Source organism: Bipolaris zeicola (genome assembly GCF_000523435.1).
Source record: "Bipolaris zeicola 26-R-13 unplaced genomic scaffold scaffold_54, whole genome shotgun sequence".
Taxonomy (NCBI): Eukaryota; Fungi; Ascomycota; class Dothideomycetes; order Pleosporales; family Pleosporaceae; genus Bipolaris; species Bipolaris zeicola.
The window spans coordinates 58,160-80,691 of NW_006912103.1; the positions used below are offsets into that span (position 1 = coordinate 58,160).

General features: G+C 51.3%; 7 protein-coding genes across 7 annotated transcripts; 2 read left to right on the forward strand and 5 right to left on the reverse strand.

The window, feature by feature from the left end:
• Window positions 1-3,557: 3,557 nt before the first annotated feature.
• Window positions 3,558-7,132, reverse strand: COCCADRAFT_93486 (uncharacterized protein; the record flags this gene model as incomplete). Its single annotated transcript, XM_007713066.1, has 7 exons — window positions 3,558-3,795; window positions 3,844-4,397; window positions 4,479-6,655; window positions 6,703-6,774; window positions 6,837-6,909; window positions 6,968-6,997; window positions 7,067-7,132. The coding sequence occupies 7 exons, from the start codon at window positions 7,130-7,132 to the stop codon at window positions 3,558-3,560; spliced, it is 3,210 nt and encodes a 1,069-aa protein (XP_007711256.1).
• Window positions 7,133-8,135: 1,003 nt separating this feature from the next.
• Window positions 8,136-9,756, forward strand: COCCADRAFT_25423 (uncharacterized protein; the record flags this gene model as incomplete). Its single annotated transcript, XM_007713040.1, has 5 exons — window positions 8,136-8,228; window positions 8,290-8,712; window positions 8,768-9,150; window positions 9,217-9,352; window positions 9,415-9,756. The coding sequence occupies 5 exons, from the start codon at window positions 8,136-8,138 to the stop codon at window positions 9,754-9,756; spliced, it is 1,377 nt and encodes a 458-aa protein (XP_007711230.1).
• A 300-nt stretch (window positions 9,757-10,056) lies between these two features.
• On the reverse strand, window positions 10,057-11,400 carry COCCADRAFT_93397 (uncharacterized protein; the record flags this gene model as incomplete). The annotated part of the gene is made up of 1 exon (XM_007713067.1): window positions 10,057-11,400. One exon carries the CDS (start codon window positions 11,398-11,400, stop codon window positions 10,057-10,059), a length of 1,344 nt encoding a protein of 447 aa, XP_007711257.1.
• Window positions 11,401-12,528: 1,128 nt separating this feature from the next.
• Window positions 12,529-13,638, reverse strand: COCCADRAFT_4177 (uncharacterized protein; the record flags this gene model as incomplete). Its single annotated transcript, XM_007713033.1, has 1 exon — window positions 12,529-13,638. One exon carries the CDS (start codon window positions 13,636-13,638, stop codon window positions 12,529-12,531), a length of 1,110 nt encoding a protein of 369 aa, XP_007711223.1.
• Window positions 13,639-14,133: 495 nt separating this feature from the next.
• On the reverse strand, window positions 14,134-16,833 carry COCCADRAFT_4178 (uncharacterized protein; the record flags this gene model as incomplete). The annotated part of the gene is made up of 6 exons (XM_007713034.1): window positions 14,134-15,118; window positions 15,172-15,522; window positions 15,799-15,926; window positions 15,974-15,985; window positions 16,037-16,584; window positions 16,650-16,833. The coding sequence occupies 6 exons, from the start codon at window positions 16,831-16,833 to the stop codon at window positions 14,134-14,136; spliced, it is 2,208 nt and encodes a 735-aa protein (XP_007711224.1).
• A 1,731-nt stretch (window positions 16,834-18,564) lies between these two features.
• On the forward strand, window positions 18,565-19,269 carry COCCADRAFT_4179 (uncharacterized protein; the record flags this gene model as incomplete). Its single annotated transcript, XM_007713035.1, has 1 exon — window positions 18,565-19,269. The coding sequence occupies one exon, from the start codon at window positions 18,565-18,567 to the stop codon at window positions 19,267-19,269; it is 705 nt and encodes a 234-aa protein (XP_007711225.1).
• Window positions 19,270-19,659: 390 nt separating this feature from the next.
• Window positions 19,660-21,089, reverse strand: COCCADRAFT_4180 (uncharacterized protein; the record flags this gene model as incomplete). Its single annotated transcript, XM_007713036.1, has 2 exons — window positions 19,660-20,542; window positions 20,599-21,089. 2 exons carry the CDS (start codon window positions 21,087-21,089, stop codon window positions 19,660-19,662), a joined length of 1,374 nt encoding a protein of 457 aa, XP_007711226.1.
• Between the last annotated feature and the right edge of the window lie 1,443 nt (window positions 21,090-22,532).

Sequence of the window (22,532 nt, forward strand, 5' to 3'; positions counted from 1 at the left end):
GTATTTGGACTCGTCGTAGAAGCGGATCGCATCTTTGCCAATCTTCTCGAAATTGATCACAACGAATGTCTTGGTGTCTAGGAAGTTGTGTCCATATCTCCGGAATGGGATGATGGGAGGGGGCAGGATAAATTCGGGAATGCCGTCAGGGTCGCCCTCGATATCCATCGCCGTAGGCATCGAGCTCGACATTTGTGATGGGATCTGCGGAGAGGCTTGTTTCTGTGTCATCAGTCCAACGCCACGCCCTACAGAAGCAAGCAGTGTCATGCACTCAATATGGCCTTCCCATGTTGCATAGTACATAGCAGACAAGCCCTTCTCGTCCACAATGTCCACGTCGACTCCGCATTGGAGTAATGTCTGCAGACATTCTACATGTCCTTCACTCGCCGCGTGGAACAGAGGTGTCCACTGGTAGAGTTTGTCTGTTTGATTGAGATCAGCACCATATTTCTGTAGCAAGAGAAGCGCCTGTGGTGTCTTTCCCGATCTTGCTACCAAGTGCTGTGGAAACAGTCCCTCTGCATCTGGCAGCATCTCGGCAGATCTCTGTAGAAGAAGCTCCAGGATCTCTAGCGACGCATATTGGCATGCGAGATTGAGTGGCACATGTTCTCCGGGCCCCAGACGAGTAAGATCGGCGCCTCGTGACAAGAGAATCTCGACACAGGCAAGCTTTGAATGCACAATCGCATGGATCAGGGGTGTAAAGCTGTCTTGGTCGCGAAAGTTTACCGTATCCGGTGCGGTATTGATGAGTTCCTCGACCAGTTCCACGTACCCATGCATGCAGGCATAGTGCAGTGGTATCCTGCCGTACACATCCGTCGCGTGAGCATCTACACTGCTTGCAAGGCCAAGCCTGAGCACTTCAATGCGTCCGCTGATCGAAGCCTTGTGGAGACAGTTTCGCTCATTGATTTCGTCTTCTTGTGCAATATTCACAAGGTTTGAATCAAGAAGGATTTTCAGCGTAGATTCTGGCGCTTCTGCGACGGTGCTCAGGAATGCCCTTGAGACGTGCTCGCGCGCGTCAGGAAGCGTGGCTAGGCGAGCAAGACATTCTTGAGTCTTGCCTTGGTTTCCGGTGTTGATAGCCTGAACAAATTGGTTGTCGAGCTCGATCTTGACGTCGAATGCGGGCTCGGAGAGGCGTGCTTCAGCTGCAGGATGAGGCGCTTGTACCCCTTCACCTTCGGCCCACCCTGAAAAATCAAAAAGCGCTTGAGTAGCTTGATCGGACAATGTGCTGATGACTTCTCGGTTGAAGCATGGTTGGACTTCGACGGCGCGCGCAAGGTAAAGCTGTTTTTCTCTCGACTATTGCTGACGTCAACCAGGGCCCGGAAATACATGGAGTTTGGCGACAGACCTTTGATGTTTTGTCCCACTAAGAAGAGTCAGCAAGGCAAGGACAGCGGTGTAGAGAAAACAAGGTGCAGCACACCTTTTTGAGGATTTTGGAGAAGGCAGTTTCGTTCACTTCGACAAATTGCTAGAGTCAGGTCAGTTTCGGCAAACCCCCCTTCCAAATGCACGTGAGCCAATCACCTCGAGTTTGTTGAGATCCATGCTAAACTGTTTTAGTCCTTCTTCTAGAGCAACATAACGCGAAGATGTCTTTGAGACAGATTGCGGATGCTGCTGCATCACTCTCTTCTTATCCAGAAGGGTGGTCAAACGTAGGCGCAACTGTGGACATGGTGAGCAGGTGACGACACACAATCTGTGCGACGTACCTCTGCCTCCTTTTGCAAGTAAAAGGTGTTGACCTTTTCGAGTTCGCGTTCCTGTTGCCATTGTCAAAATTTGACTTAGCGATTGCAAGAACCGAGACTGCCTACCACTCTGAAGAAGAATGTGGCCTTGTTTGCCTGCAATGAGGTCTGAGGGTCGAGCAAATCATGATTGCTTCCTTCGCTCAGTGGAGGTATGACTGGAGTGGCGCTAAGTTTCTTGATAAGCTACACAGAACCCTATCAGCTACCATGTTGTGTGGGAAAAAAAGGGCAAAAAGTAGAAGGACCTTCTTGAGCGCTTTGTAGTCGACAAAGCTGGCGGCATATTCTGGGATTTCCAGTTGCCTTTTCTGTATGTGCTTTCCGAACTTCCTGGTGAAACGTGCAGAGTCAGTGGTGTCTTCCTTGGATGCTAGACTTGTTGACGAGGCCTTCTTGTTCAAGACCACCATAGGGCGGGGTTGAAGGGTGTCCATATGAGGGGGAAGACGTACATTGTGCTAACAGAGAGTGAAAAACCGGCGACAGTGTTCTCGAAGCCTCACGGCAATGCGCGTATGATGCACAGGCAATGGATGCTGGTCCAGATCGCGGTACAGATCTGACCATACAGGTTATGCCGAGACAAGCGTGTGGTCGTGCAACAGACGCCTATTCGGCAGTGGGGCCTGAAAACAAGGACAAATTGAGCTGAGGGTCGGTGATGACAGCCCTGACAGTGGCCGTGCGTAGTAGTGGTCAGGCAGGTTGGCAGAGTGAAGTCATTCGGGATGCGGCTGTTGACACCCTGCAGAGAAACGAATCAGTCTAGAGATGGTTCTAGTCGGGCAAGTATTGGCAGGTGCCGGGCAAGGTGCCGGGCGTTCAGCGAAGAGCCGGTGGCTTGTTCTTAGAGGGCCACGAGACGAGGTTGAGTATACGCTGGCAAAAGAGCAAAAGAGCCCATGTCGTTCACACGACAGGTGGTGTACTGGCGAATCAGAAGGCGTATAGGCGCCACGAGGTTGAACAAGTGCTCGCGCACCGTCGAGCGTGGTTGCACTGGCAGGGGTCTGGATTCGGTTATTCTGCCGAATGGTAGCGCCCTGGTCGGGTTACGTAAGGGCAAGTGCTGCCACTCTTTAGCTCAGACAGGCATCTCAACCGCCTCTCCCCCATCACCGAGGCATGCACACAGCGCTACACGCGATGACCCCTCCCCTCCAGTCCGATCCGCGGAAAAACAAAATCACAAAGGACCCTCATCTCAGCCAGGCTGCGTCATCATATCACCGACTGCTAAGGGCGCACTACACTGCTTGTGTACATGTACAGCTGCAGAGTGGGACGGCCCGGCTGCACGGTCAAACGCGCATACGCAGTAGCCGCCAGACAGGCATCGGGGAAATCATTGTGGCACTTAACCATGTTTCTTCTTCGCTTTCGAGACAACGTTGCCTTGAACGCCACCAGCAACATCCCCTCTCCTTTTCTTTTATCTGTAATCCAAGCCACGCTACCTCCAGGCCAGCCATGTGTCCATGCATCAACCGAACAAATGAAAGGTCTATAGGGTATTAGACCACAACGAACCCATTCCTGCTTGCCCGAAACTCTGACGGTGCATCAAATTGCGTGCTTCCCCATTCCAGCCCAACATCACAACCCCCGCCACCTTTTGCGTCCTCCACACTTTACCCCCACAGTCGCTCACAATCCATACATGTCCCATCCATCCAGGTCATTCGAGCGCTTACTGCTTGCAGACTCGTCGGGAGCGCCTTGAGCGTCGTAGGGCGTGCGTGTAGCCACGTTTGCTTCCAACTCGACGTCAAGTCACAACTCGTCGTCGTCCATCTCCGAGGGCTTCAGCAGACCGCCCACCTTCATGGCACGCTCGCGCTCCTGCTCCTTGGCCGTCTTGGCTGCTTGTTCGCGTTCTTCGGCGTAGAGCTCGGCATTGTCCCCAGAGAACTCCTTCAGAGAAATCAAAAAGTCTCGGAGAATGACCTTGAACCGGTTCAGGTCAGAGTTGGTGGCAAACAATCCGTCAATGAACGATGCGATTTGGGCGCTAGCACATGTTAGTAGATGATACGATAAACAACAAGGGAAAACGTACGTCTGCAGGTTGGGGAAGGCAGTTGCCAGCAGGTTGCCAACAAAGTTTCGCAAGAATTCTCGGTTTGGTGTACCTGCTGGTGCCATATCTGGTGATGTGTAGATTGGGCCTTGCAGCTTGTCCGAGTCAACAAGCCAGAACAACTTGGCCAACAACATTGACTGTGACTTGAAACCAGCCTTGTGGTCGCTGTCGGTGACAACAAAGAAGACATCTTGGAGAATCGTGGTGAAGAACGTTTGGAAGAAAGCGTTGCAAGTCTGCTGGTCGGTTTCGGCCATGTTGGAAATGAGCTCAAAGCACATGGAGAGACCCGCGCTCTCAACCTCGCGGTTGTCGTGCTTACTGGCCCACATGCACGAATCGATGACAAACTTGAAGGATCGTGCATCCAGACGCAACAGGGCTGGGAAACAGCGGAGATTAATGGTTCGCAGGAGCTTGAAGAACTCGACGCGGTGCTCCGGGTACTCGGAGAAGTCCTTGTTGATCATGTCCAATGTGCACTCGAAAACGCTGTCCATGATGTTGATGATTTGGTCCTCCATCATTCCCTGTGAGATTGTTAGCATAGAGTCGGGCGGTAGCTGAGCGAGTCCGACCATGTGCTTGCTCAGGTTGGGTCTCCAACGTACATGTAGTTTGTTAATAATGGTTGTCATTACGTTCAGCACCTCTGCTTCACGAGCGTCCGGGACATTGTTCTTGTAGTCAATCAAAACGGCTTCCAAGAGCTTCGGCACAATGTTGTTGTGAATCATCTCCAGATCGTCGGCTTTCTCGACGTATGTGTTGATGAGTTTAAGGATTTCCTTCTTGATTGTGCGGAGACCGCGTACCTTGGGCATCTTGGTCGCAATGTTGCCCTCCCGCTGAACTGCTTCGTCAATGAGCTGTGAGCTTGCACGGTACATTGTCAGCATGTCGAAGTATATCCGGCCAATTTGTGGGTAAAAGTAGGATCCGATAGACCCGCACGCTGCAACGTTAGTCTTCATGATATTTCCAACAATCTTGATGACCTCGGAATCCTGGAGGCAGGCAGGGTTCTGGTTAGCTTGGGCAATGATGTTATCCCAAGCCGAGTTTGGCAGAGCCATCAAGTCGGCGATAAGGCGCTCCTGCATGCTCTTCTGTCCTTGCGCGCTGATCATGTAACCACAGGCTTCGTAAAAGGTGTGAACCTGTTGAGGCGAAAGGTCTGCGGTAATCTTCCTGAGGTTACGAACAATCTCGTCGATGAATGGCTCGGTCTCGCCAGGCTGGAGAGCGACGAAATGTCTACGGCACTTGTTCGCAATCTTAATGAAGGTGTCGCAAGCCATGTCCTGGACACCCTCGTGGGTCTCGTGCATGAATTCGAACAGCTTGTTGACCACAGTCTTCAGGAATTTCCAGTGAGCCTTGAGGAATCGGGGATATTGGCCGACAATGTACATGATGTTACTGGCGACGACAGCCTTATTGTCCTTTCCTCGCTTCATCTCAGTCAATCCCAAGAGATCCTTGATGACAGTGACTAAGAAACGCTTTTCAGTTTCCTCGTTCATGGCACCGGAGATGGAACCAATAGCCCAGCAGAGGGTGTTGCAGTTGGCCCATGACCATTCTGAACCGTCAACTTGACGAGCCAACTTCTCCGACATGATCTGCTCGGTATCGTTAACATCCAAATGGGTCAGGAAGACGAGACATTCTCTTGTAGATTTGTAAAGTTGAATCGTGTCGCTCTCCTTGACGAATTCACGGACAATCTCGCCCTCGTCATTCTCGACGATAAGAACTTCCTCGGGTCTGACCATCTTTTCAATCATGACTGTTCGGAGGTTGGAAAGAATCTCGGTGTACTTATTCTTTCTCAGGGGGTAGTTTGCCAATTCGCGGGCTCCATTTCCAGGGATGCCCATGCTCAGGAGGGGGTTCATGTCGGTGATTGGGAGTGCCTGCATCTCATCGTACAGCTCGGAGACAAGTTTGGTCCAGTATTCCAGGCAGATCTTGAAGACCTCACGATCGTCAATTTGACTAATGCGAATGAGGTAGAAGTGTCCGTGGGTGAGGAAGTCCCTGTTCATTAAATTCTCAATGACGCTCAGGTGCATTGTGAAAAAGTTAGTGAGGAACAGAGCGAGATTCAGGACGAACTCCTGGTCTCTGCTGTTGCTAGAAGAGTATGTGCTCTTCAAGTCAAGCGAAAGTGGGATAATCTTGGAAATAGCCGTCAATGTCTCGGTGAACATGGAAACGAGCTTGTCGTCGTAGGCCGGCTCTGTGTGGAGACCGGCAATCTCAGTGAGACATTTCAGCGTAATGTTGCGGAAGTCTGGCACTTCGAGGAAGCGACTTCGCAGTGTCTCAATCAGACTTTGGCCGCTGGGGGGCGTCTCAAAGATGTATCCCAGAGGAATCCAGTTGAGGAAGCGCAGTAGCGTCTCCAAAGTTGCCTTGATGAGCGAGGCCTCGGTGGCTGTGCGCAGAACCTCTGAACAAAGCTGGTAGATGGCGGTAAACTCGTCGCACATGCTCTGCTTGAGTTCTCGTCGTTTGGCCGAAGTCATCTGCTCCTCCGAGTAGTCAAAGACCTCTTCAGAGAGCAGGCGCAGAATGACCATGTTGTTCTCGCATATTCCCAGGCTGCTATGGCATGACGATATGATTTCGTTGATAAAGGTGGGCCAGTTGTGGGGCCATTCCTGCTTCAAAACCGAAACGAGGACGAGGTTGAGCTTGTTGAGGAGGGTGCGCTCGGCGCGGCGGGTGTCGTCGTTATTGGAGAGCTGGATAATGAAGTTGACAATAAAGTTGCGGATGCCTGGTGTTGTCAGCCTAGTTGGCAGAAGAAGTTTTTCTCAGCCATACCTTGACATTGGTCGCGGGGCAGCACCTTCCATCTGGTCATGATGACATTGTCGAGAACTTGGAGACCCAGATCTGCCGTCTTGATTAGCGCCATGGTTCACTCGCCTTGCATCGCAGCCTTTGTCTTGACTCACACTTGGTCTGTGGATACTGCGCATCGGAAAGGATCTTGTCGACCAGTAGCCACGCATCAGGGTTTTCCTTGAACTATGCGGGAGTCAGCTGGGCAAGCTCGTGCAGCGTCCGCGGAAATTAGGATGCCTACCTGGTTCAGCGTAGCTTGAGCTTGTTTTTGCTGCGAGGAAGAAAGTGTTAGCTGTGCTCCCGGGCGTAATGGGCAGGCCAAGGGGACGAGAGGACATACTGTATCACCGCGGCCCTCGTAGAAGGCGCGCACTGTGGCGTCGAGCTCTTCAATTGACAGAGACATGGCGGGCTGCAGCGCGGCGGGAAAAGCTCCCAATCAGCCTGGAGGTGTCGTCTGTAGTGCCAACAAGCTTTACCAGCGGCTCTGCTTCAGTCGTGGCGAGGAGGGAGTGTGCGTCGGGCGTAGGCAGCAGGCGAGCGCGCAGAGGGTGGTTGGATTGCAGAAGTTGTGTCTATGGACGAAGGTGGGGCACTTGGGCCAAAGGGAGATTGTGCGGGCAGGCTGGCGGAGTGGGGAGGGCAAGTTTATGTTGGCGGACGGGCGGGTTGGCGGAGCAAGAGGCTGTCGAGCTGCTCATACAAACAAGAGGCTTTGGGCGCTGACGTCGCAGAAGGAGAAGAGACACGGGTTGCGCGGTGAAGTCGCGTTTGTCAACCTGAACCTGGAACTACCCGTGCCGAGAGACAAGAGCACACACCACACCAGCGCTAGCAACTCCACTCTTGCATCTGCGATCTGCTCCTCCCCTGCTCTTTGCTCACTCCTACTGTGCATTTACTCATTCACCACCCTTCCCATCCTCGTCTCTCACCCTTGCCTGAACCTTCTCTTCTCACGCTGTTGGCACGGCCCAATCGGACGGCTGGTGGCTTGCATCCTCGTGCTGTCGTCTGCAGATTCATTATCTTCAACACGGGAACAGCCTTGTTACCAACACTCGGGTTACATGCCTAACCCAACCAAGACTGCCTTTCCATGCCTTTCCATAACTATGCCCAACCAACCTTGGTCTTTTTATTCAAGAGGCATCTATCATACATACAGCAGAGTACATGTATACATCCATCCGCATGTTCAGGCACACTGCGAGCATCACGCTTTTGCCAAGGGCTCTCCTTGCATAACGCCTCTCGCCACACGACCTTCCGCTTCAGCTCCCCGCATGTTCCATGGCCCCATACATGGCCAATCTGCCTTTGCCCATGCCTTGTGTGTCGCTAAAGCTGAATCCTCTTGCATCTGCGTTTAAATTCAAGGCGCGCCCCTCATCTGGCGACATGCAGCCATGCTGGGATCCACCTACTTGGACTACTTTCTCCGTCCCCACGACCTGAACAATGCTTCCAGTGACTTGCATCATCTACTGCCACAGTGTGTGGTTAGTCGAAACCCGCCACTCATTACTTACGTTTGCAGACACAATGTCCTGACCTCACTAGATAGACTGCTTAGCATCCACTCTCGAGACGCTGTCGGTGTGCTCTCCTAACAATGCCACATGTTTCTGTACCAATCAAGATGTCGCTCGTAGCATGCATGCGTGTGCTGATAGAACATGTACCATCAAACAAGCCCTCACCGCGCTCAACATCACCGCCACCGTGTGTCAAAGGCCCGTTCGCAATCGCTCAATCCAACCCTTGACCGTTGCAAGCGTGAGCGGAAGTATTGCTACCATTTCAGTTCTGTTGCGTACCCTGGATGCAGTCCTCAATCGCTCCTTCCGTTGGGACGACGCCTGTTCCCTTGGCGCTGGATTGGCCTTGATCCCCATGAACGCTATACAGCTACGCATTGCATCTGCGGGTCTAGGCCGGGATGCGTGGACGTTGCCCTTTGACGATATCACCTACATACACAAAGTGAGCTGGCCGCATACGACATAGTCTCCTGAAACCTCCTCACTAACACAAATAGCTGGAATGGCTCGGGAAATTCTTCTACTGGCCCACTACTGCCCTTGCGAGACTGGCATTGCTATTCATGTACCTCCGCATACTTCCCCGAAAGAAGACAAAGACCTACATTTATACTGGCATGGCCCTCACAATTACGTATTGGCTCATCTTCCAGTTCAGCATCGCCTTCTTTTGCAAGCCCGTTTCTCTGGTCTGGACGGGCTGGGACGGTGAGCACAAGGGCTCATGCTGGGATATCAACTATCTCGTACTGTCGGCTGCTGGAGCCGCAGTCTTCTTGGATCTTCTTATCGCGCTTATACCAGTTCCTGTCCTGTATCAACAATCGATGACTCTAAGGAGGAAACTAGAGGTACTTACCATGTTCACTGTTGGCACATTGTAAGTAGACGCTGATTAATTGGTTTTCTTAGACTATGAACGTTAACAATCCGTTTCTCGTCGCAGCATCCTCGCCGTTTCGTGTCTGCGAATAGGGTCTATCATTAATTACGCTGAGTCGCTGAACCCCACCTGGGACAACACACCAGCCAACTACTGGAGTGTCCTGGAAGCCAACACTAGTGTCTTTTGTGTCTGCATGGTCAGTATGAAATGACCCTCTTACACCCTGAGATTTGTTACACTAAAGCTTCGTAACTATAGCCTACACTGCGTCACCTACTTGTCCACCGACTGTCCTTCTTCAGCACCAATCATCCACGCAATATAGCCTCCGCAAACGACAATGGCGTTGAATACCCATGGGAGCGCACAACGGTGCCCAGTGAGCAGAGTGCAAGACCATCCAAGGACACAAGCCCTGGTACAGACGAAGCAGTTATGTCGGGATATCACCGAGCACAAGACGTTGAGCTAGTCGAACTTTGCGAAGGACCCATGGGAGAGCACGTCTTGCTGAGACGGGGAATCAACGATACAGACGAGATGGTGGAAAGAAGTACGCAGCAAGTACCAGCAATGCCAAACTTCGAGGATGACGACTGAGTACTATAATATCTTTGCACATGTAAATTCTTCTTCTATAGAAGCTTCTGCACAAAAAAAAGTGCCTATGCCATACACTGTCATGTACTCTCGTCGCTCCATCGCTTTTTGAACCGTTAATATGAAATAAGAAGAAGAAGAAAAAAAGGGAAAAAAAATGCCTTGACACAAATTGAACCTCCGCCCCAGACTTTAACATGAACGCCTCGCTTGTATGCACATGATAATGCCAAACGTCTTTTTTCATCTCCATCTCCCATCTTCTTGCCCGAAAAAAAGAGAAAGAGAAGAAAAAACATGCTACTCTTCATCAATGACACGGCCCCACTCGTGGCTTTCCAAACCATCACAGCCCCACATGATGCCCTTGAGCGAGGACTTGAAAAACTCGGCGTAGGCGCCAGAATTGCCCTTGGCCATGGGTACATCCATGTCCTTGCCGCGGAAGTGAATCTGGCTGATGGGCGCAACAAACCAGGCAGTACCCGCTGCGAAGGCCTCGACAAGACGGCCTTCCTTTGCGGCCTCCTCAATCTCAAAGATGTTGAACTTGCGCTCGACGACCTCAAGAGTCTCGAAATCCTGTGGGGCATCAGAGACGAGTTTCGCGCGGGCAAGCTCCAAGATGGACCGCCTCGTCACACCGTCCAGGACAATCCTCTCGTTCAGGTCTGCAGTAACAAGCTGCAACTTGCCCTCTTTCGTCCGCCACACGACGAAAAAGTTGCTAGCACCCGCCTCGGTAATGGTGCAGTCTTCACCGAACAGCCACAGAATCTGGTGGTAACCGCGCTTGCGAGCCTCGCCCTGTGCAACGAGCGAAGGACCGTAGTTTGCTCCTACTTTGGCGTATCCGAAGCCGCCGGGCCATGCACGGCACATGTCGTCCTGGGAGGCGAGGAGTTTGATGCCGCCGCTCATGTCGCCCATGGGGGCAAAGCAGCACAGGATGATAAAGAGCAAGGCTTCCTTGGGGCGTTCGACGCCGAGCGCGGGGTCCGAAGCGATCATCGTGGGGCGGATGTATAAGAATTGGCCCGGGCGGTCCTTGGGGAGCCAGCGCTTGCCGTCTGTAGCGCAGAGCTTGACAATGAGCTTGAGGAGCTCCTGCGGGTCAAATGCAGGCAGCGCAATACGGTTGGTCGACATGAGCATGCGGCGGCAGTTTAGGTCTGGGCGGAACAGACGGAGTTTGCCGTCGTGGCCGCGGTAGAGCTTCATGCCTTCGAAGCATTCGGTTGCGTAGTGCAGGCATGAGGCGGTGGGTGCGAGGGATAGTGGGCCATAGGGTTGGAGGGTGGGTGCTTCCCAGCCAGACTCGACAGTCCATTTGGCTTGTACCATGTGGTCGGTGCACACCTTTTGGCTGGCCATCTCTGCCGATCCTACAGCGGGGACTGAGCGGGGAGTGTTGGTGTATGTGCAGGTCATCTTGGAAGCATCGAGCTCCGCCAGAGGTGCTTCTACTACATCCTGAGTCTTGGACGCTGGCTCATTTGGTGGTGTGGCAGTGATGGAGTTTGTGAGAGATGACGAGTTGATTTGTCCCGGGGCGTTCTTGAGAAGCGCCGACTTGATTCCCTCTTGTGTGAGGTCGGTGACGTTCTCGTTTTGGTTTGGGGGCGTGACGGCGATGGGTGCCATGGTTACTGTTCTGCTTTGTTTTTGTTTTTAATTGCAGTTAGATTGTGACTCGACAAGAGTTGGAGTGACAATGGCCGACGAAGCAGCGGAACCACAATCAGTGATAGAGAGGGTGAAGGAGGGGGTGAAGGGTTAGTCAAGTACAAAGAAAGGAAAACAAGGTACCCAAGCCAGCCTCTTATACCAAAGGAACGAAAAATTTCGACCAAGAGTCACACCTCCCTATCACACGGACGGGACCAAACCCACCTACCTGTAGGATCCATCGACGTGATGTCCGCCCAGCCGTGCACCGACTACCGCGGCGGTCTAGTGTCCTTTTTCTTACATACGAATGCCATGGCCATGATATAAGGTTCCACTTCCGGCGGAGCCCCAACTTGATAACAAACTTTTTTTTGCTAGCTGCCGCCTCTTTGCCGTTGCCATTGAGCATCGTCTCGTCTTGAATTTGCCATTGCTGCAATACATCCGTGTCATTGATTCCCGCACGGTGCCGGCATACGCGTCTTCCAGAAGCCGGTGCGGTGTCTGCTAGCGTACCTGACTATTTTAGATGCGGTGTTGTTGGTAGGGCGTGTGCCGAGCCTGTGGTATCCAGGCCAGGCCCACCGCTCCCGTACCTGCCGCTAGTATCCGGTCAGACTTCCGATTGACGAAGACTCATCCCAAGCCTCAAGCAATGCGACATCGGACTCGGCTCCATGTTCGGAGAAGGACTATATAGTGCATACATATATGCACGTCTTGTATACACGTGTCTACGGTTCCGTATCCGACAGTACTGGCAACTGGCCGCGACAAAATTGCCATGGCAGTTGCGGAAGATGCCCCTTCGGCAAGCAGCGGTTCAAGCGATAGAGAACTTTGTTGCAGGGATATAAATCGTTCAAGTGACCTTCGCGAAGCAACAGGGTACATATCAGGATCGTTTGACATCTTCCGAGAGCCGCTATGCACTTTGATGCAGTAGTGCCACCTACATCATGCCTGGCCAGCATCATTCCGCATATAGCCAGCTCCTCCATCCATCTCTATCCGACAATGCAGTGCCTGAGATGAGATGACGAGTCCATGTCAGCATCCAAGCAATCAGTGTGCTTGGTTCATGTAGCTCGCTGAAAGCATTTACCCTACCCTCAAACTGTCAATGCCTGCAAGTATTCCATCGGCAACCTCTCCAACACGACCTTCCAGCGAGCTCATATCCAACCTGCTAATCGCAGCATTGATCTGCTCCGTGACCACTTCATCCTGCACCACTTCTGCCGTGACCTGTCCCTCTGTCCTCCAGTATTCCTCCCTTACGCCCCTCAGCGCCGGATCGCGGTTTACAGAGTTGGTGAGCAGCCCCAATGCCCGCATCTTGTTAAAAGTATCCTCTGCCGTCCGGGTAGTACCCTCGATGCGCTCGGCAATGGAAACGGGTTTCGCAAACAAGCGGTTGGTACTCGTAGCCCACAGCACATACGCCAGGCCTATGTCTACCAGGGCGAATGTCATGTATCGTAGGAAGCGGACGCGCCAGTATGCCGAATCGAGGTCCTGGACATACTTTGCCCGTTTGTTGGCCAGGATATCATAGGTACCCATGTACCAGACTTCTACCACCATCACAAATATTCCTGCAATTGTAGCGTGGATGCGGAAGCGTGAGCCTTCAGCTCCGACAAGCGACGAGGTAGCGAGACCGAGCACAGCTAGTTGAAATATGTGCGGCGTAACAATCTTCGGCAGAGAGTATAGAAAGTAGTTGAACTGATCATTCCCGTCGGCCACCGTGCACCACACGCAATTCAACAGTGTGTCTGGACCATATGCGAGGTAGAGCAACTTGTTGCGCATACCCCACTTGAACTTTGTCAGGAGGGCTTCATCTTCGTCCGTCAGTGGGCGTAGATGCCTCAGCCGTATAAATAGCACGCCTGGCTCCGTTCGTATGTGGCTCTGTGTCTTGAGGAAGACATTCTCGGGTGCGTATCGCGAAAGCGAAAGACCAAGGCACATGACTGCGCTCAAGAAGAGCAAATTGAGTGCATACTGAACTCTTGGTGGTGTCGGACGTATGGGGACGCTTGGAGAAGCTGTGCGCACGGCTTTGATCCAGTCGAAAACGAGAGGTATGAGAAAGGGCCCGAAGATGCTTAGCAGCGAGTGGACATTGGGCGGGAGAAATGTGAGGCGCGGAATGATAACGTAGGATATCACCAGGAGGAGGATGGAGCGCAGGTTGATCATGGTGCGCGCAATGCGATCATGGGAAGGACAGGCGTCGAGAGCGTTGCGTTTGCTAAAGACATGTGTCCTTGCGCTTGGCAAAAGTAGTGGGAAACGTGTGAACGACAGCGGGACCGAAGTAAGCGCGGTAGCACGTGACAATCATTGCACTAAAGAGCGCACGTCTAACATTTCCAATTCCATTCCACACTTGCTCATCGCAACATCCTAGTACGTGTGTAGTTTTGGCTAGCCTAAAGTAGCTGTAATCTGTGCAGATATTATAGTCGGCCCGAATTTCATTTCATTGAAATCTAATTGCATATACCCGCTAATAATTATGTCATAGTAGATTCTGAAAAGATTGTACGTATACCCTGTGCTTAACTGAAGCACGCCAATCTCAAATAACGCCAGTTCATCATGGGACATGATCTCGAAACTAAAACCCTCCAAGTTTGCAAGCTTGGGATCACAATAGGCCAAGTTTCCGGGCCCTCCCTCAAGTTGCATTACTCATACATGATCTTCTTCCATAAACCTCCCTTGAACAGGTCTTCTTCCATCCGGACTCCGCCCACCGCTACTCCTGCCTCCCGAAATATATGATCCTGCATGTGTGTAAAAGTGAGCAGGCGTGTTCGCAATGCTGACGGGGAGCTGCTCCAAACCACCTGCTAGTGAACTGTCAGAGGCCTCCCCGTCTTCGGTGAGGTTGCTCCGGGAATGCCGTGAGCGCGTTGCCATGGAATTGACTTGCGAGTAGTATATTGGAACTTGCTGGTGAAAAAGATCCCCTGGGGGCTGCCGTGGCGTGGTTGGAGTAGGATACGAATAATGCCCTTCATGATTTGATCCATGTGAATGATAGTCTACTGGCGTACCCCACACCGTCGTTGGAGAGTTTTGTGTAATGCCATCGTCTGAGAAGGACCGCCCTACACTCGGGGAGACGTGGTTGAAAGTGGCTTCCGTGGGTGATGTGTAAGGCGGCACAAATCCGTACGACGGAGGGCCTTGGGTGGGCTGTGGCGAGCCGTAGTTGTGGCTGGCGGAATGTGAGTACTGTTGGGCATGTTCCTGATGTTGGGCAACGGTGGCAGCGTCGACTCGATTGTGAATGGATACGTACTTGCTAGCCTCCGAGGCGGCCATCTCCTGTGGAACCGTGGTTTCCAACTCAGCAGGCGGAATTGGCGGATTTGCATTATTGATATCGCCTTCCTTCTTTCTCTTTTCCTTCAAAGCATTCTTGTGTCTGCGTAGGCAAAACAAGATGAGGCATAATAAGAGAATTAATCCCACAGCACCTCCAACAGCAGCCCCAGCAATAGCACCGATATTTGTCTTTTTGGGCTGGTTGGGTGACAGCGATCCTGTTGCCGACGGGAGTGGACGAGTAGCTGATCTGGCTGCGTATGAAGGCTTCAAAGTGTAGTATGTTGCCAAGTCAGGATGCCCCCAGGTCGCGGGCGTAGTTTTAGTGGCACCTCCAGTTGGCCTGTTACCATTGTTAGACATGATCTCTCTCACAAGCTGCTGAGTAAAACATACCCCCCACCGATGGCTGCCACAATAGGCGAAGGTACTACGTAGTCGTCAATCTTTGGCTGAAACTTGTCCCAAAGCTTAGCACCCTCGCCGTTGAATCCAAGAACCATGTTATGCTGCCCTTGACTTTCTGGCGAATCGCATTTGTCGTATATGGGAAACCAACCACCTATGACCAACATCTGAGTGCGGTTGATGACGTTGGCACTACAACCTCCATGGCCAACTACGACAGGATTTGACCCACTATCGCCAAGGGGAAACGCCTTTATCCACGTAAAAGAGGGAAGGGAGAGGATGTAGACATCATCAAATGCGGGAGTTCCCCCAAACCCATAACCGCCGTAGAGATAACTGATCACAGTAAGCCAACTCTGCTCACATCATGTGCTTATGCGATTGGTCTGCCGGCTCAAAGTACGCGCGGCCTGAATACCCCAATGTTGCTCTGACAGACCCTCAATCAGGACCCTGCATTTCTGGAGAAACCCAAGCGATATTCAAGGGAAATACACACACATGACGTAGACGCCATGGATCTCGGACAGCCAGCGATTCCACATCAGAAGTGAATATCACAACCGCATAACCAACTGTTGATGGACACAATAGAAAGAAAAGGTCTCTTACATATTGTAAGATGACTGATCATCTGGCCAGGTAACATCTGCGCAGAATTGCCTGCGCGTAGGAGGTGCAGTGCCTGAGGCTGTCTGTGTATACCATTTCGACGAAGCCATATCGTAGATGTGAATGGTCTGGATAGCGTTAGTTACAAACTAGGCAGAATTCGGATAAAATTTACACTCATGTTCGCCTAGAAACAAGATTAGTATGCTGATCATATGCATGTAGTGTTTAGACTTACTGCATCAAAGCTCCCGTTACGATAAGTATCCTCGATACCGCCAAAATAGATTAGCACGCCGCTGTCAGACACAGGAAGATATACCAGTTGTCCCTCAGCTCTTCCAATGTCATCCGGCCCCGATATGTTCTTCAAGTCGCCAGTAGACATGTCAAACTGAATAAGACCATTTGTAGCCATAGGGGGTCCTTTCCAGTCTACCATAGTTCGATTGCTCAGCCAGCCGCCAAAGTAGAAGCCGAGACCACGTTCTTCTACCTGTGTCCCAGCGCCGAATGATACTCTTTGTATAGTTTTGTCGCCTACTGTGTCGGTGCTATTCCACTGGTTGAGTGGTACATCATAGGTCCACATACTGAAATCCGTAGGACTGACGCCTGCAGGATATTCTCCACCAAATTGATAGAAGCATTTGTTGGTGTTATCTGCCCAGGTATAGCCGCCAGATACGCTGGGTATGTTGCCAGGCTTGGACAGATTTGCGTATTGTGCCGGCATCTCGGCACCGACGGTCGATGGGTTCAAGTCGCTGAATAAAAGCCATGGGTCTGGAGGATCATTGTTAGGCTTTCCAGATACGATTGTGGCATCTGCATTTGGGTATTTTACATACTCGTATGGTTTGACTGAAATGGCGTCGACGCAATCATGCCGCCATCGATGTAGAGTTTCGAATCGATCTGCGCCGTCGCGTGACCCCATCGACGGCAAAAGTCTTTGATAGGATCATCTTGTTGAGATAGGGCCAAGGTGAGAAGACTAGACACAACAAACGAACTCAGTCGTACGTAGGCCATGATGTGCATTCATGACGTTTCCCGATGGACAAGTAAGGGCCCCCCAGGTACAGGAGACTGACTTCAGGCACGATTAAAGTAGTATAGTGGGGAGTATCAGGAAGCGAAGGACGATGACTGTGAATGGGAGTGGTCTACAGGCCTGAGAGGAAATCTCCGAGCAGGCAACAAATGCTTAGGTGACGGAAACCAGGTCTTGGTCCGAGGCGCATTTTGTCGAGGTGATGGGCCTCGAATCACCGATGCGACTATGCAGTAGTTACTTATGCTGAACGACCGAGTTCCCAGCCACAAAGTGGGCTGTGAGACACATTCGCCAATAGAGCGTCACCGGAAAATACGGCCAGTCTCTAGACCCGAGAGACGCGACGGACCAAGTAAGACACAGAGCTAGCTGGGACAATACGACAACACGCAGCGGGCTAGCCAATAGTGGCCCGCTCAATTGCTGATCGTGTGTGCCATGAATCTGAATGAATGTCATGGCCAAAGCAACGAAAACACACTCGTTGCAAAAGGGCGGAGAAGCACGAGAAGCAGGTTGAATTGGTGGCTGTTGGGCTGCTGTTCAGCTGCTCTATTGTTGTCGCGCCCGGAGTGGCCAATGGTGTTGTGGAGTGACACCGGTCTAGACATGCGGGGGCCGTTCAGCTGGTCGACCAACTTTATTTGTGGCCATTGACTCCAACTATCTAGAGCCGTACGACAGGTGGCTGCACAGGCTCCCCAATGGCCATGAGTGGTTGGCCAGTGGTTGGCTGCCTCCCTGCAGCATAGGGCATATGGCACGCCTAGTTATTGGGACGCAACCTGGGTGTCGGTGACGGGAGGCCGCATATTGTGACAGCACCACTGGCAGCAACTATGTCAGGTACCTTGGCCGCTGCGAGGGGCGGCGTCATGGAGCCAGAGCCATGACTCCCCCCGGAAGAGCCGTCGGATCAGCGCAGCCACGTCTGAAGAGAGAGAGTGTGTGTGTTGTATGTATGTATGTAGGCCTAAAGCGAACCCGCAGCTCCAAAACCGACCAAAGTCGACGACGACGAGCTGCAGGATTAGAACGGCTGTGCTTTCTTCTGGGTCTGCTCTGGAAAAGGCAAATCCACTCTTGCGAGGAAGGACCTTAGGGTTATTGGAGACCGTAGACAATATGTAAAGAAGAAGAAGAAGAAGAGAAGAGGGCGTCGCCAACAAATTTCATCCACCTGGTTGAGCGTCTTGGCACGCTAGGCGGCTGCTGTACGTAAACAGCTAGCTCATTGCCTCCCTTCAGCCCTCCCTCCCTCCCTCCCCACACCACCATCAAGAGACTGGTTGCTGGTGCAACATCGGTACAGCATACCATCGCCGTCTCAGACCCTTACAGCATAGTCGTCGTATCCTATAGAACAAACAGGACAGCTGGCTCTCCCTACTGCAGGTCCAACTTCTCCAACACCCATTTCCTCAACCATGGTTCCCCATCACATACGCAACCAATCCTCGAATATCAACCGTAGTTCGCAGTCTATCCGTATATATAGGTGATTTTTATATTGTGCTTCTGATTCCACTCCCCCTTTTACATTTATACGAGGTTGCCTTCCATGACCCCTTCAGTATCGAAGAAAGAACATCACATGAAGCCATATAGACCAAAGTGACCTCGTCCATCGTCTACCAATGGCGCAATCTAGCAGCGCTCTTGTGAGCCTTCTGAGGTCTTGCCTGCCCACCACAACAAACAGAGAGATGAGCTCCGAGGATGATGTTACAACCGACTCACATTTTTCAGACTCAGACTCTGACTCTGACTCCGACTCCGACTCCGATTCCGACTCCGACGATGATGATGACGACGAAGACTGCTTCTACATTAACGCAATCTTCCCTGTACCGAGCCCCTACATATTGCCATGGGACTGTTCTAAATCGCTTCTTTGGTCGACTTCTCTGATCGAGCATGGCGAGTTCACAGCCGCCGACGCCATTCTGTTAGCTTTCACCGTAGACCTAGCAATGAAGCTGTACATTGTCGACGGCATCGACTACTCCGTCCTAGAAATCCTTGACACCTCTCAACTTGTCTGGACGATTCTCAGCATAATCCATAGCTCAATATACCAACGAGTAAGCCGTTACGGATGGAGCAAAGGCGAGGTTATACAATCCGTAGAAAGCTTTTACCTCGCCGCAGCCAGTGGTCTTCACCGAATTCGCGAGCGCTTTGACATTGCTTTTCTGCAATACATTCAGGATCCAAACACCAAATCGTTGTTTGCAAGAAAACTCCTTTTCAGTGATAGTTTTGCACCCAATAGCGAGAAAATTGCTAAAGTCTACCGCTGGGTCTATGGGGAGTCACCCGTGTTAGTCCTCTTCAACGATATGGAAGATGATAATCCTCCTTCGCGTAGGCCGATAAACATACGGCAATGGGTTTTTGAGTATAACTAATGCTTTCGGAAGGTCTTGTCTCTCATAACCGGCTTGGAAGATCATGGACAGGGAGTTTATGGGTTGGGAGTTGACTTTTTTCCCCAAGTCTACAATTACGCAACAGCAATGGTGTCGTCCTTCGCAATCATCCACCAAAACCTTTTTTTTTGCGCATTCCATAGAAAGCATAACAAGGTAGAATACGAGAATTAGACTATCAAGGCGTTCTCGTCTCTATTGGCCTTGTTACGCAATTTGCACTCACCAAAACTCATTTCACTAGCATCGCTGTAAGAATGATTTGCACACGTGATCCGTAGACCATAAAACAAGGTTGGTACATAGATATAAAAAAACCTCAATTAGAACAACTCAATCTAATACAAACCCCGAAAAAGAATCTACTACTCAGAACCTAGCCTCGACTTTTTGCTGAGTATCCTGTAGCGCCCACTCACTCCTCGCCTTCTTACTCCTCACCGAATCAACCTGCTCCTTGGTAAAGCCCTTTGCCACGGTCGCAGGGTTATATCCCAAGCCGGTAATCTTTGAAATCTCATCATCGGACTTGTCGGTCGCGGCGCTTCCATCGTGCCTCTTGTACACGGTGCATACGACTGCGCCACCGAGACCCAGGTTGTGCTGGAGCGCTACCTTGGTGTCCTTGACGGAGCGGTTGTTGGCCCATCCGCGCAGGTGCCAGACGAGCTCGGCACACTGAGCGATACCTGTGGCGCCGAGTGGGTGGCCCTTGGAGATGAGGCCACCGGAGGGGTTAATGACGACTTTGCCTCCGTAGGTTATGCCGCCCTGACGGATGAGCTCGTGGGCTTTGCCCTTTGGTGCGAGACCGAGGGCCTCGATGGTGACCATTTCGTTGGCGGAGAAGCAGTCGTGGAGTTCGCAGACTTTGACTTCATCTGGAGTGACATTGGCCTCTGCTAGTGCTTCTTTGGCAGCTAGCTCGCTCATGCTGTATCCTATGAGCTCGATAGAACTGCGGTTGAATAGCGATGGCGTGTCAGTGGCTAGTCGCTGTCCGGCGATCAAGATGGCTTGGTCCTTGAGCTCAGGTCGCTTGTCGAGGAAGTCTTGTGAGACGAGGACTGCAGCTGCGGAACCGTCGGAAGTCGGGCAGCATTGGAGCTTCGTAAGAGGTTCGTGGATCATGGGGGACTTCATGACCTGTTCGAGTGTGTATTCATCTTGGAACTGCGAGTAAGGATTGTTCTTCGAATGAGCATGGTTGATGCGACCGATCTCTGCAAAGTCCCTGAGCTCGGAACCATATCTATTGATGCCATTAGAACACGGTAATGATCATTCATTGAAACCACAAAAACTTACTTCTCCATGTGTTCCCGACCAGCGTTACCGAACAGCTGTGCTGCGCTGGGCGCTTTCGTGACACCCCTCGTCTCCTTCAACATTAGGCCCGTCGGACCTGTTGGGTTTGCTCGGTCCTGGAAGAAAGTCTGCAGACTTCCTGGAAACATCTTCTCGAAGCCTACGACAAGCACACAGTCTGCAGCTCCATGCGCAATCATGTTTCGTCCCATGTAGAGACCGGTGGAGCCAGTAGAGCAGTTGTTGTTGACATTGTATACAGGAATGCCAGTCATGCCAAACTGATAGAAGACGCGTTGGCCACATGTCGAATCGCCGTAGCAGTAGCATGCAACACCTTGATCAACATCGTCATAGTTGATGTGTGCATCGAGCATAGCTTTTACGCCAGCTTCGAAGCCAAGTTCAGGGTAATCCACCTTGCCGCGAGGCTTGATGAACTTGGTCATGCCCACGCCGAGGACGTAGACGGGCTGCTTTTCGCGAACCATGGCGACGGTGATACGTCAACAATTTGCTAAACAGAAAACTAAAGTATGAGCTTAACTGATCGCGTAGCCGTTACAGACGGGTAGAATGATGGTTGTAGAGCTGGAAAGTGGAGGCGGTGTTCAGATGTAAGTATATTTATGCTTCGCAGCAGCACGTCCGCACGCGCCGTGATAACGTACAGACAGTAGGTATTCTAAGTGTCAACCGGGCTATTTGATACAGCTACTGTATGAAAATAGTTTAGCGGAGTCGCTATATGTGGCATAGCAGCCCTTGATCGACATAAAATACGCCGCTGCGATCCTGTATCCTTACGGCGCGCGGATGCTCGTCCCCGCCTCCGCAACATGTTGCGGGTACCGAGGTTAATACTCTTTCAGGAAGGCGCCGGCGGAGAACAGCCGGCACTGATATGCGGGGGAAACTTGCAACTGACATCTGATTGTTTAGTCATTGGGAAAATGCGATGTCGTATGCGAGCGTCTTTAATATTGGTAAATAGCTCAGGGTTTATTAGCCTTTCCATAGAGAGTTGGAACAGACAGACCTGTAGAACGATCTATCATTCCCACGTGTACATACTCGGGTCATCAGCAACATTTGTCAAAGAATTTGATTCTGCGATACACACTCGTAACTTACCATAGTTTATGTACCCGAATGTACAGTCGGATGGCATGAGGTTGGTCAAAGTCCAACAACCACAAGAGACCTCATCTCGCATACAGCGATCACCCGAATGATGCACTACGTCATTAGCTATATGGTATTTGAAACTTTACTTCTACGGTTTGTCTCTAAAGGCCGATTTGAGTTTCTTGTTTCCTGTTCCGTTCTTCTCTGCTGAACGGTCACAGGTACCCGTCGCCATCGCTTTTTTTCCTACAACATGAACGTATCAAAACGAGCAACAAGGCAGAAAAAAGTTCGTTAGATTGAACATTCGCTTCAAGATCGTTTTAGTCTTGCTCTAGCAAAACATTTCATGGTGGACTGTTCTGATAACATCGGTCGAATATATCGAGAAACGTAGATTGGTACTAACTTTTTTCGGAAGTAGCTTCAAATAATGGGCGCTCACTTGTGTGCATTTTCTAGTATCAATACTAGCAACTCATTAAGGTTTTTCTTGAAGAGAGAATGCATGTGTAAAATAGAGTATCCGGGTGATATAGGAGTATAATGTACAATATGACGACTTCATTGAATGGTTTGCCTCAATTCTACCAAGGCATGGTCTATATGGCCGACGACGACGTCGAAAACGACAATAACTCTTCGCTCCTTTTCATTACAGGTGCGTGCTACACTGTTGTTTTCTTGTCTTGCATGAGCATTCGGCAGATTCCGGCTGGTAGACCTGATATGAGGGTATTTATCTGGCTCTCGCAAATGCGCACAGAGCGGAGGCCTGTTATGCTGTGTGGTTGAGCATCTCTCTT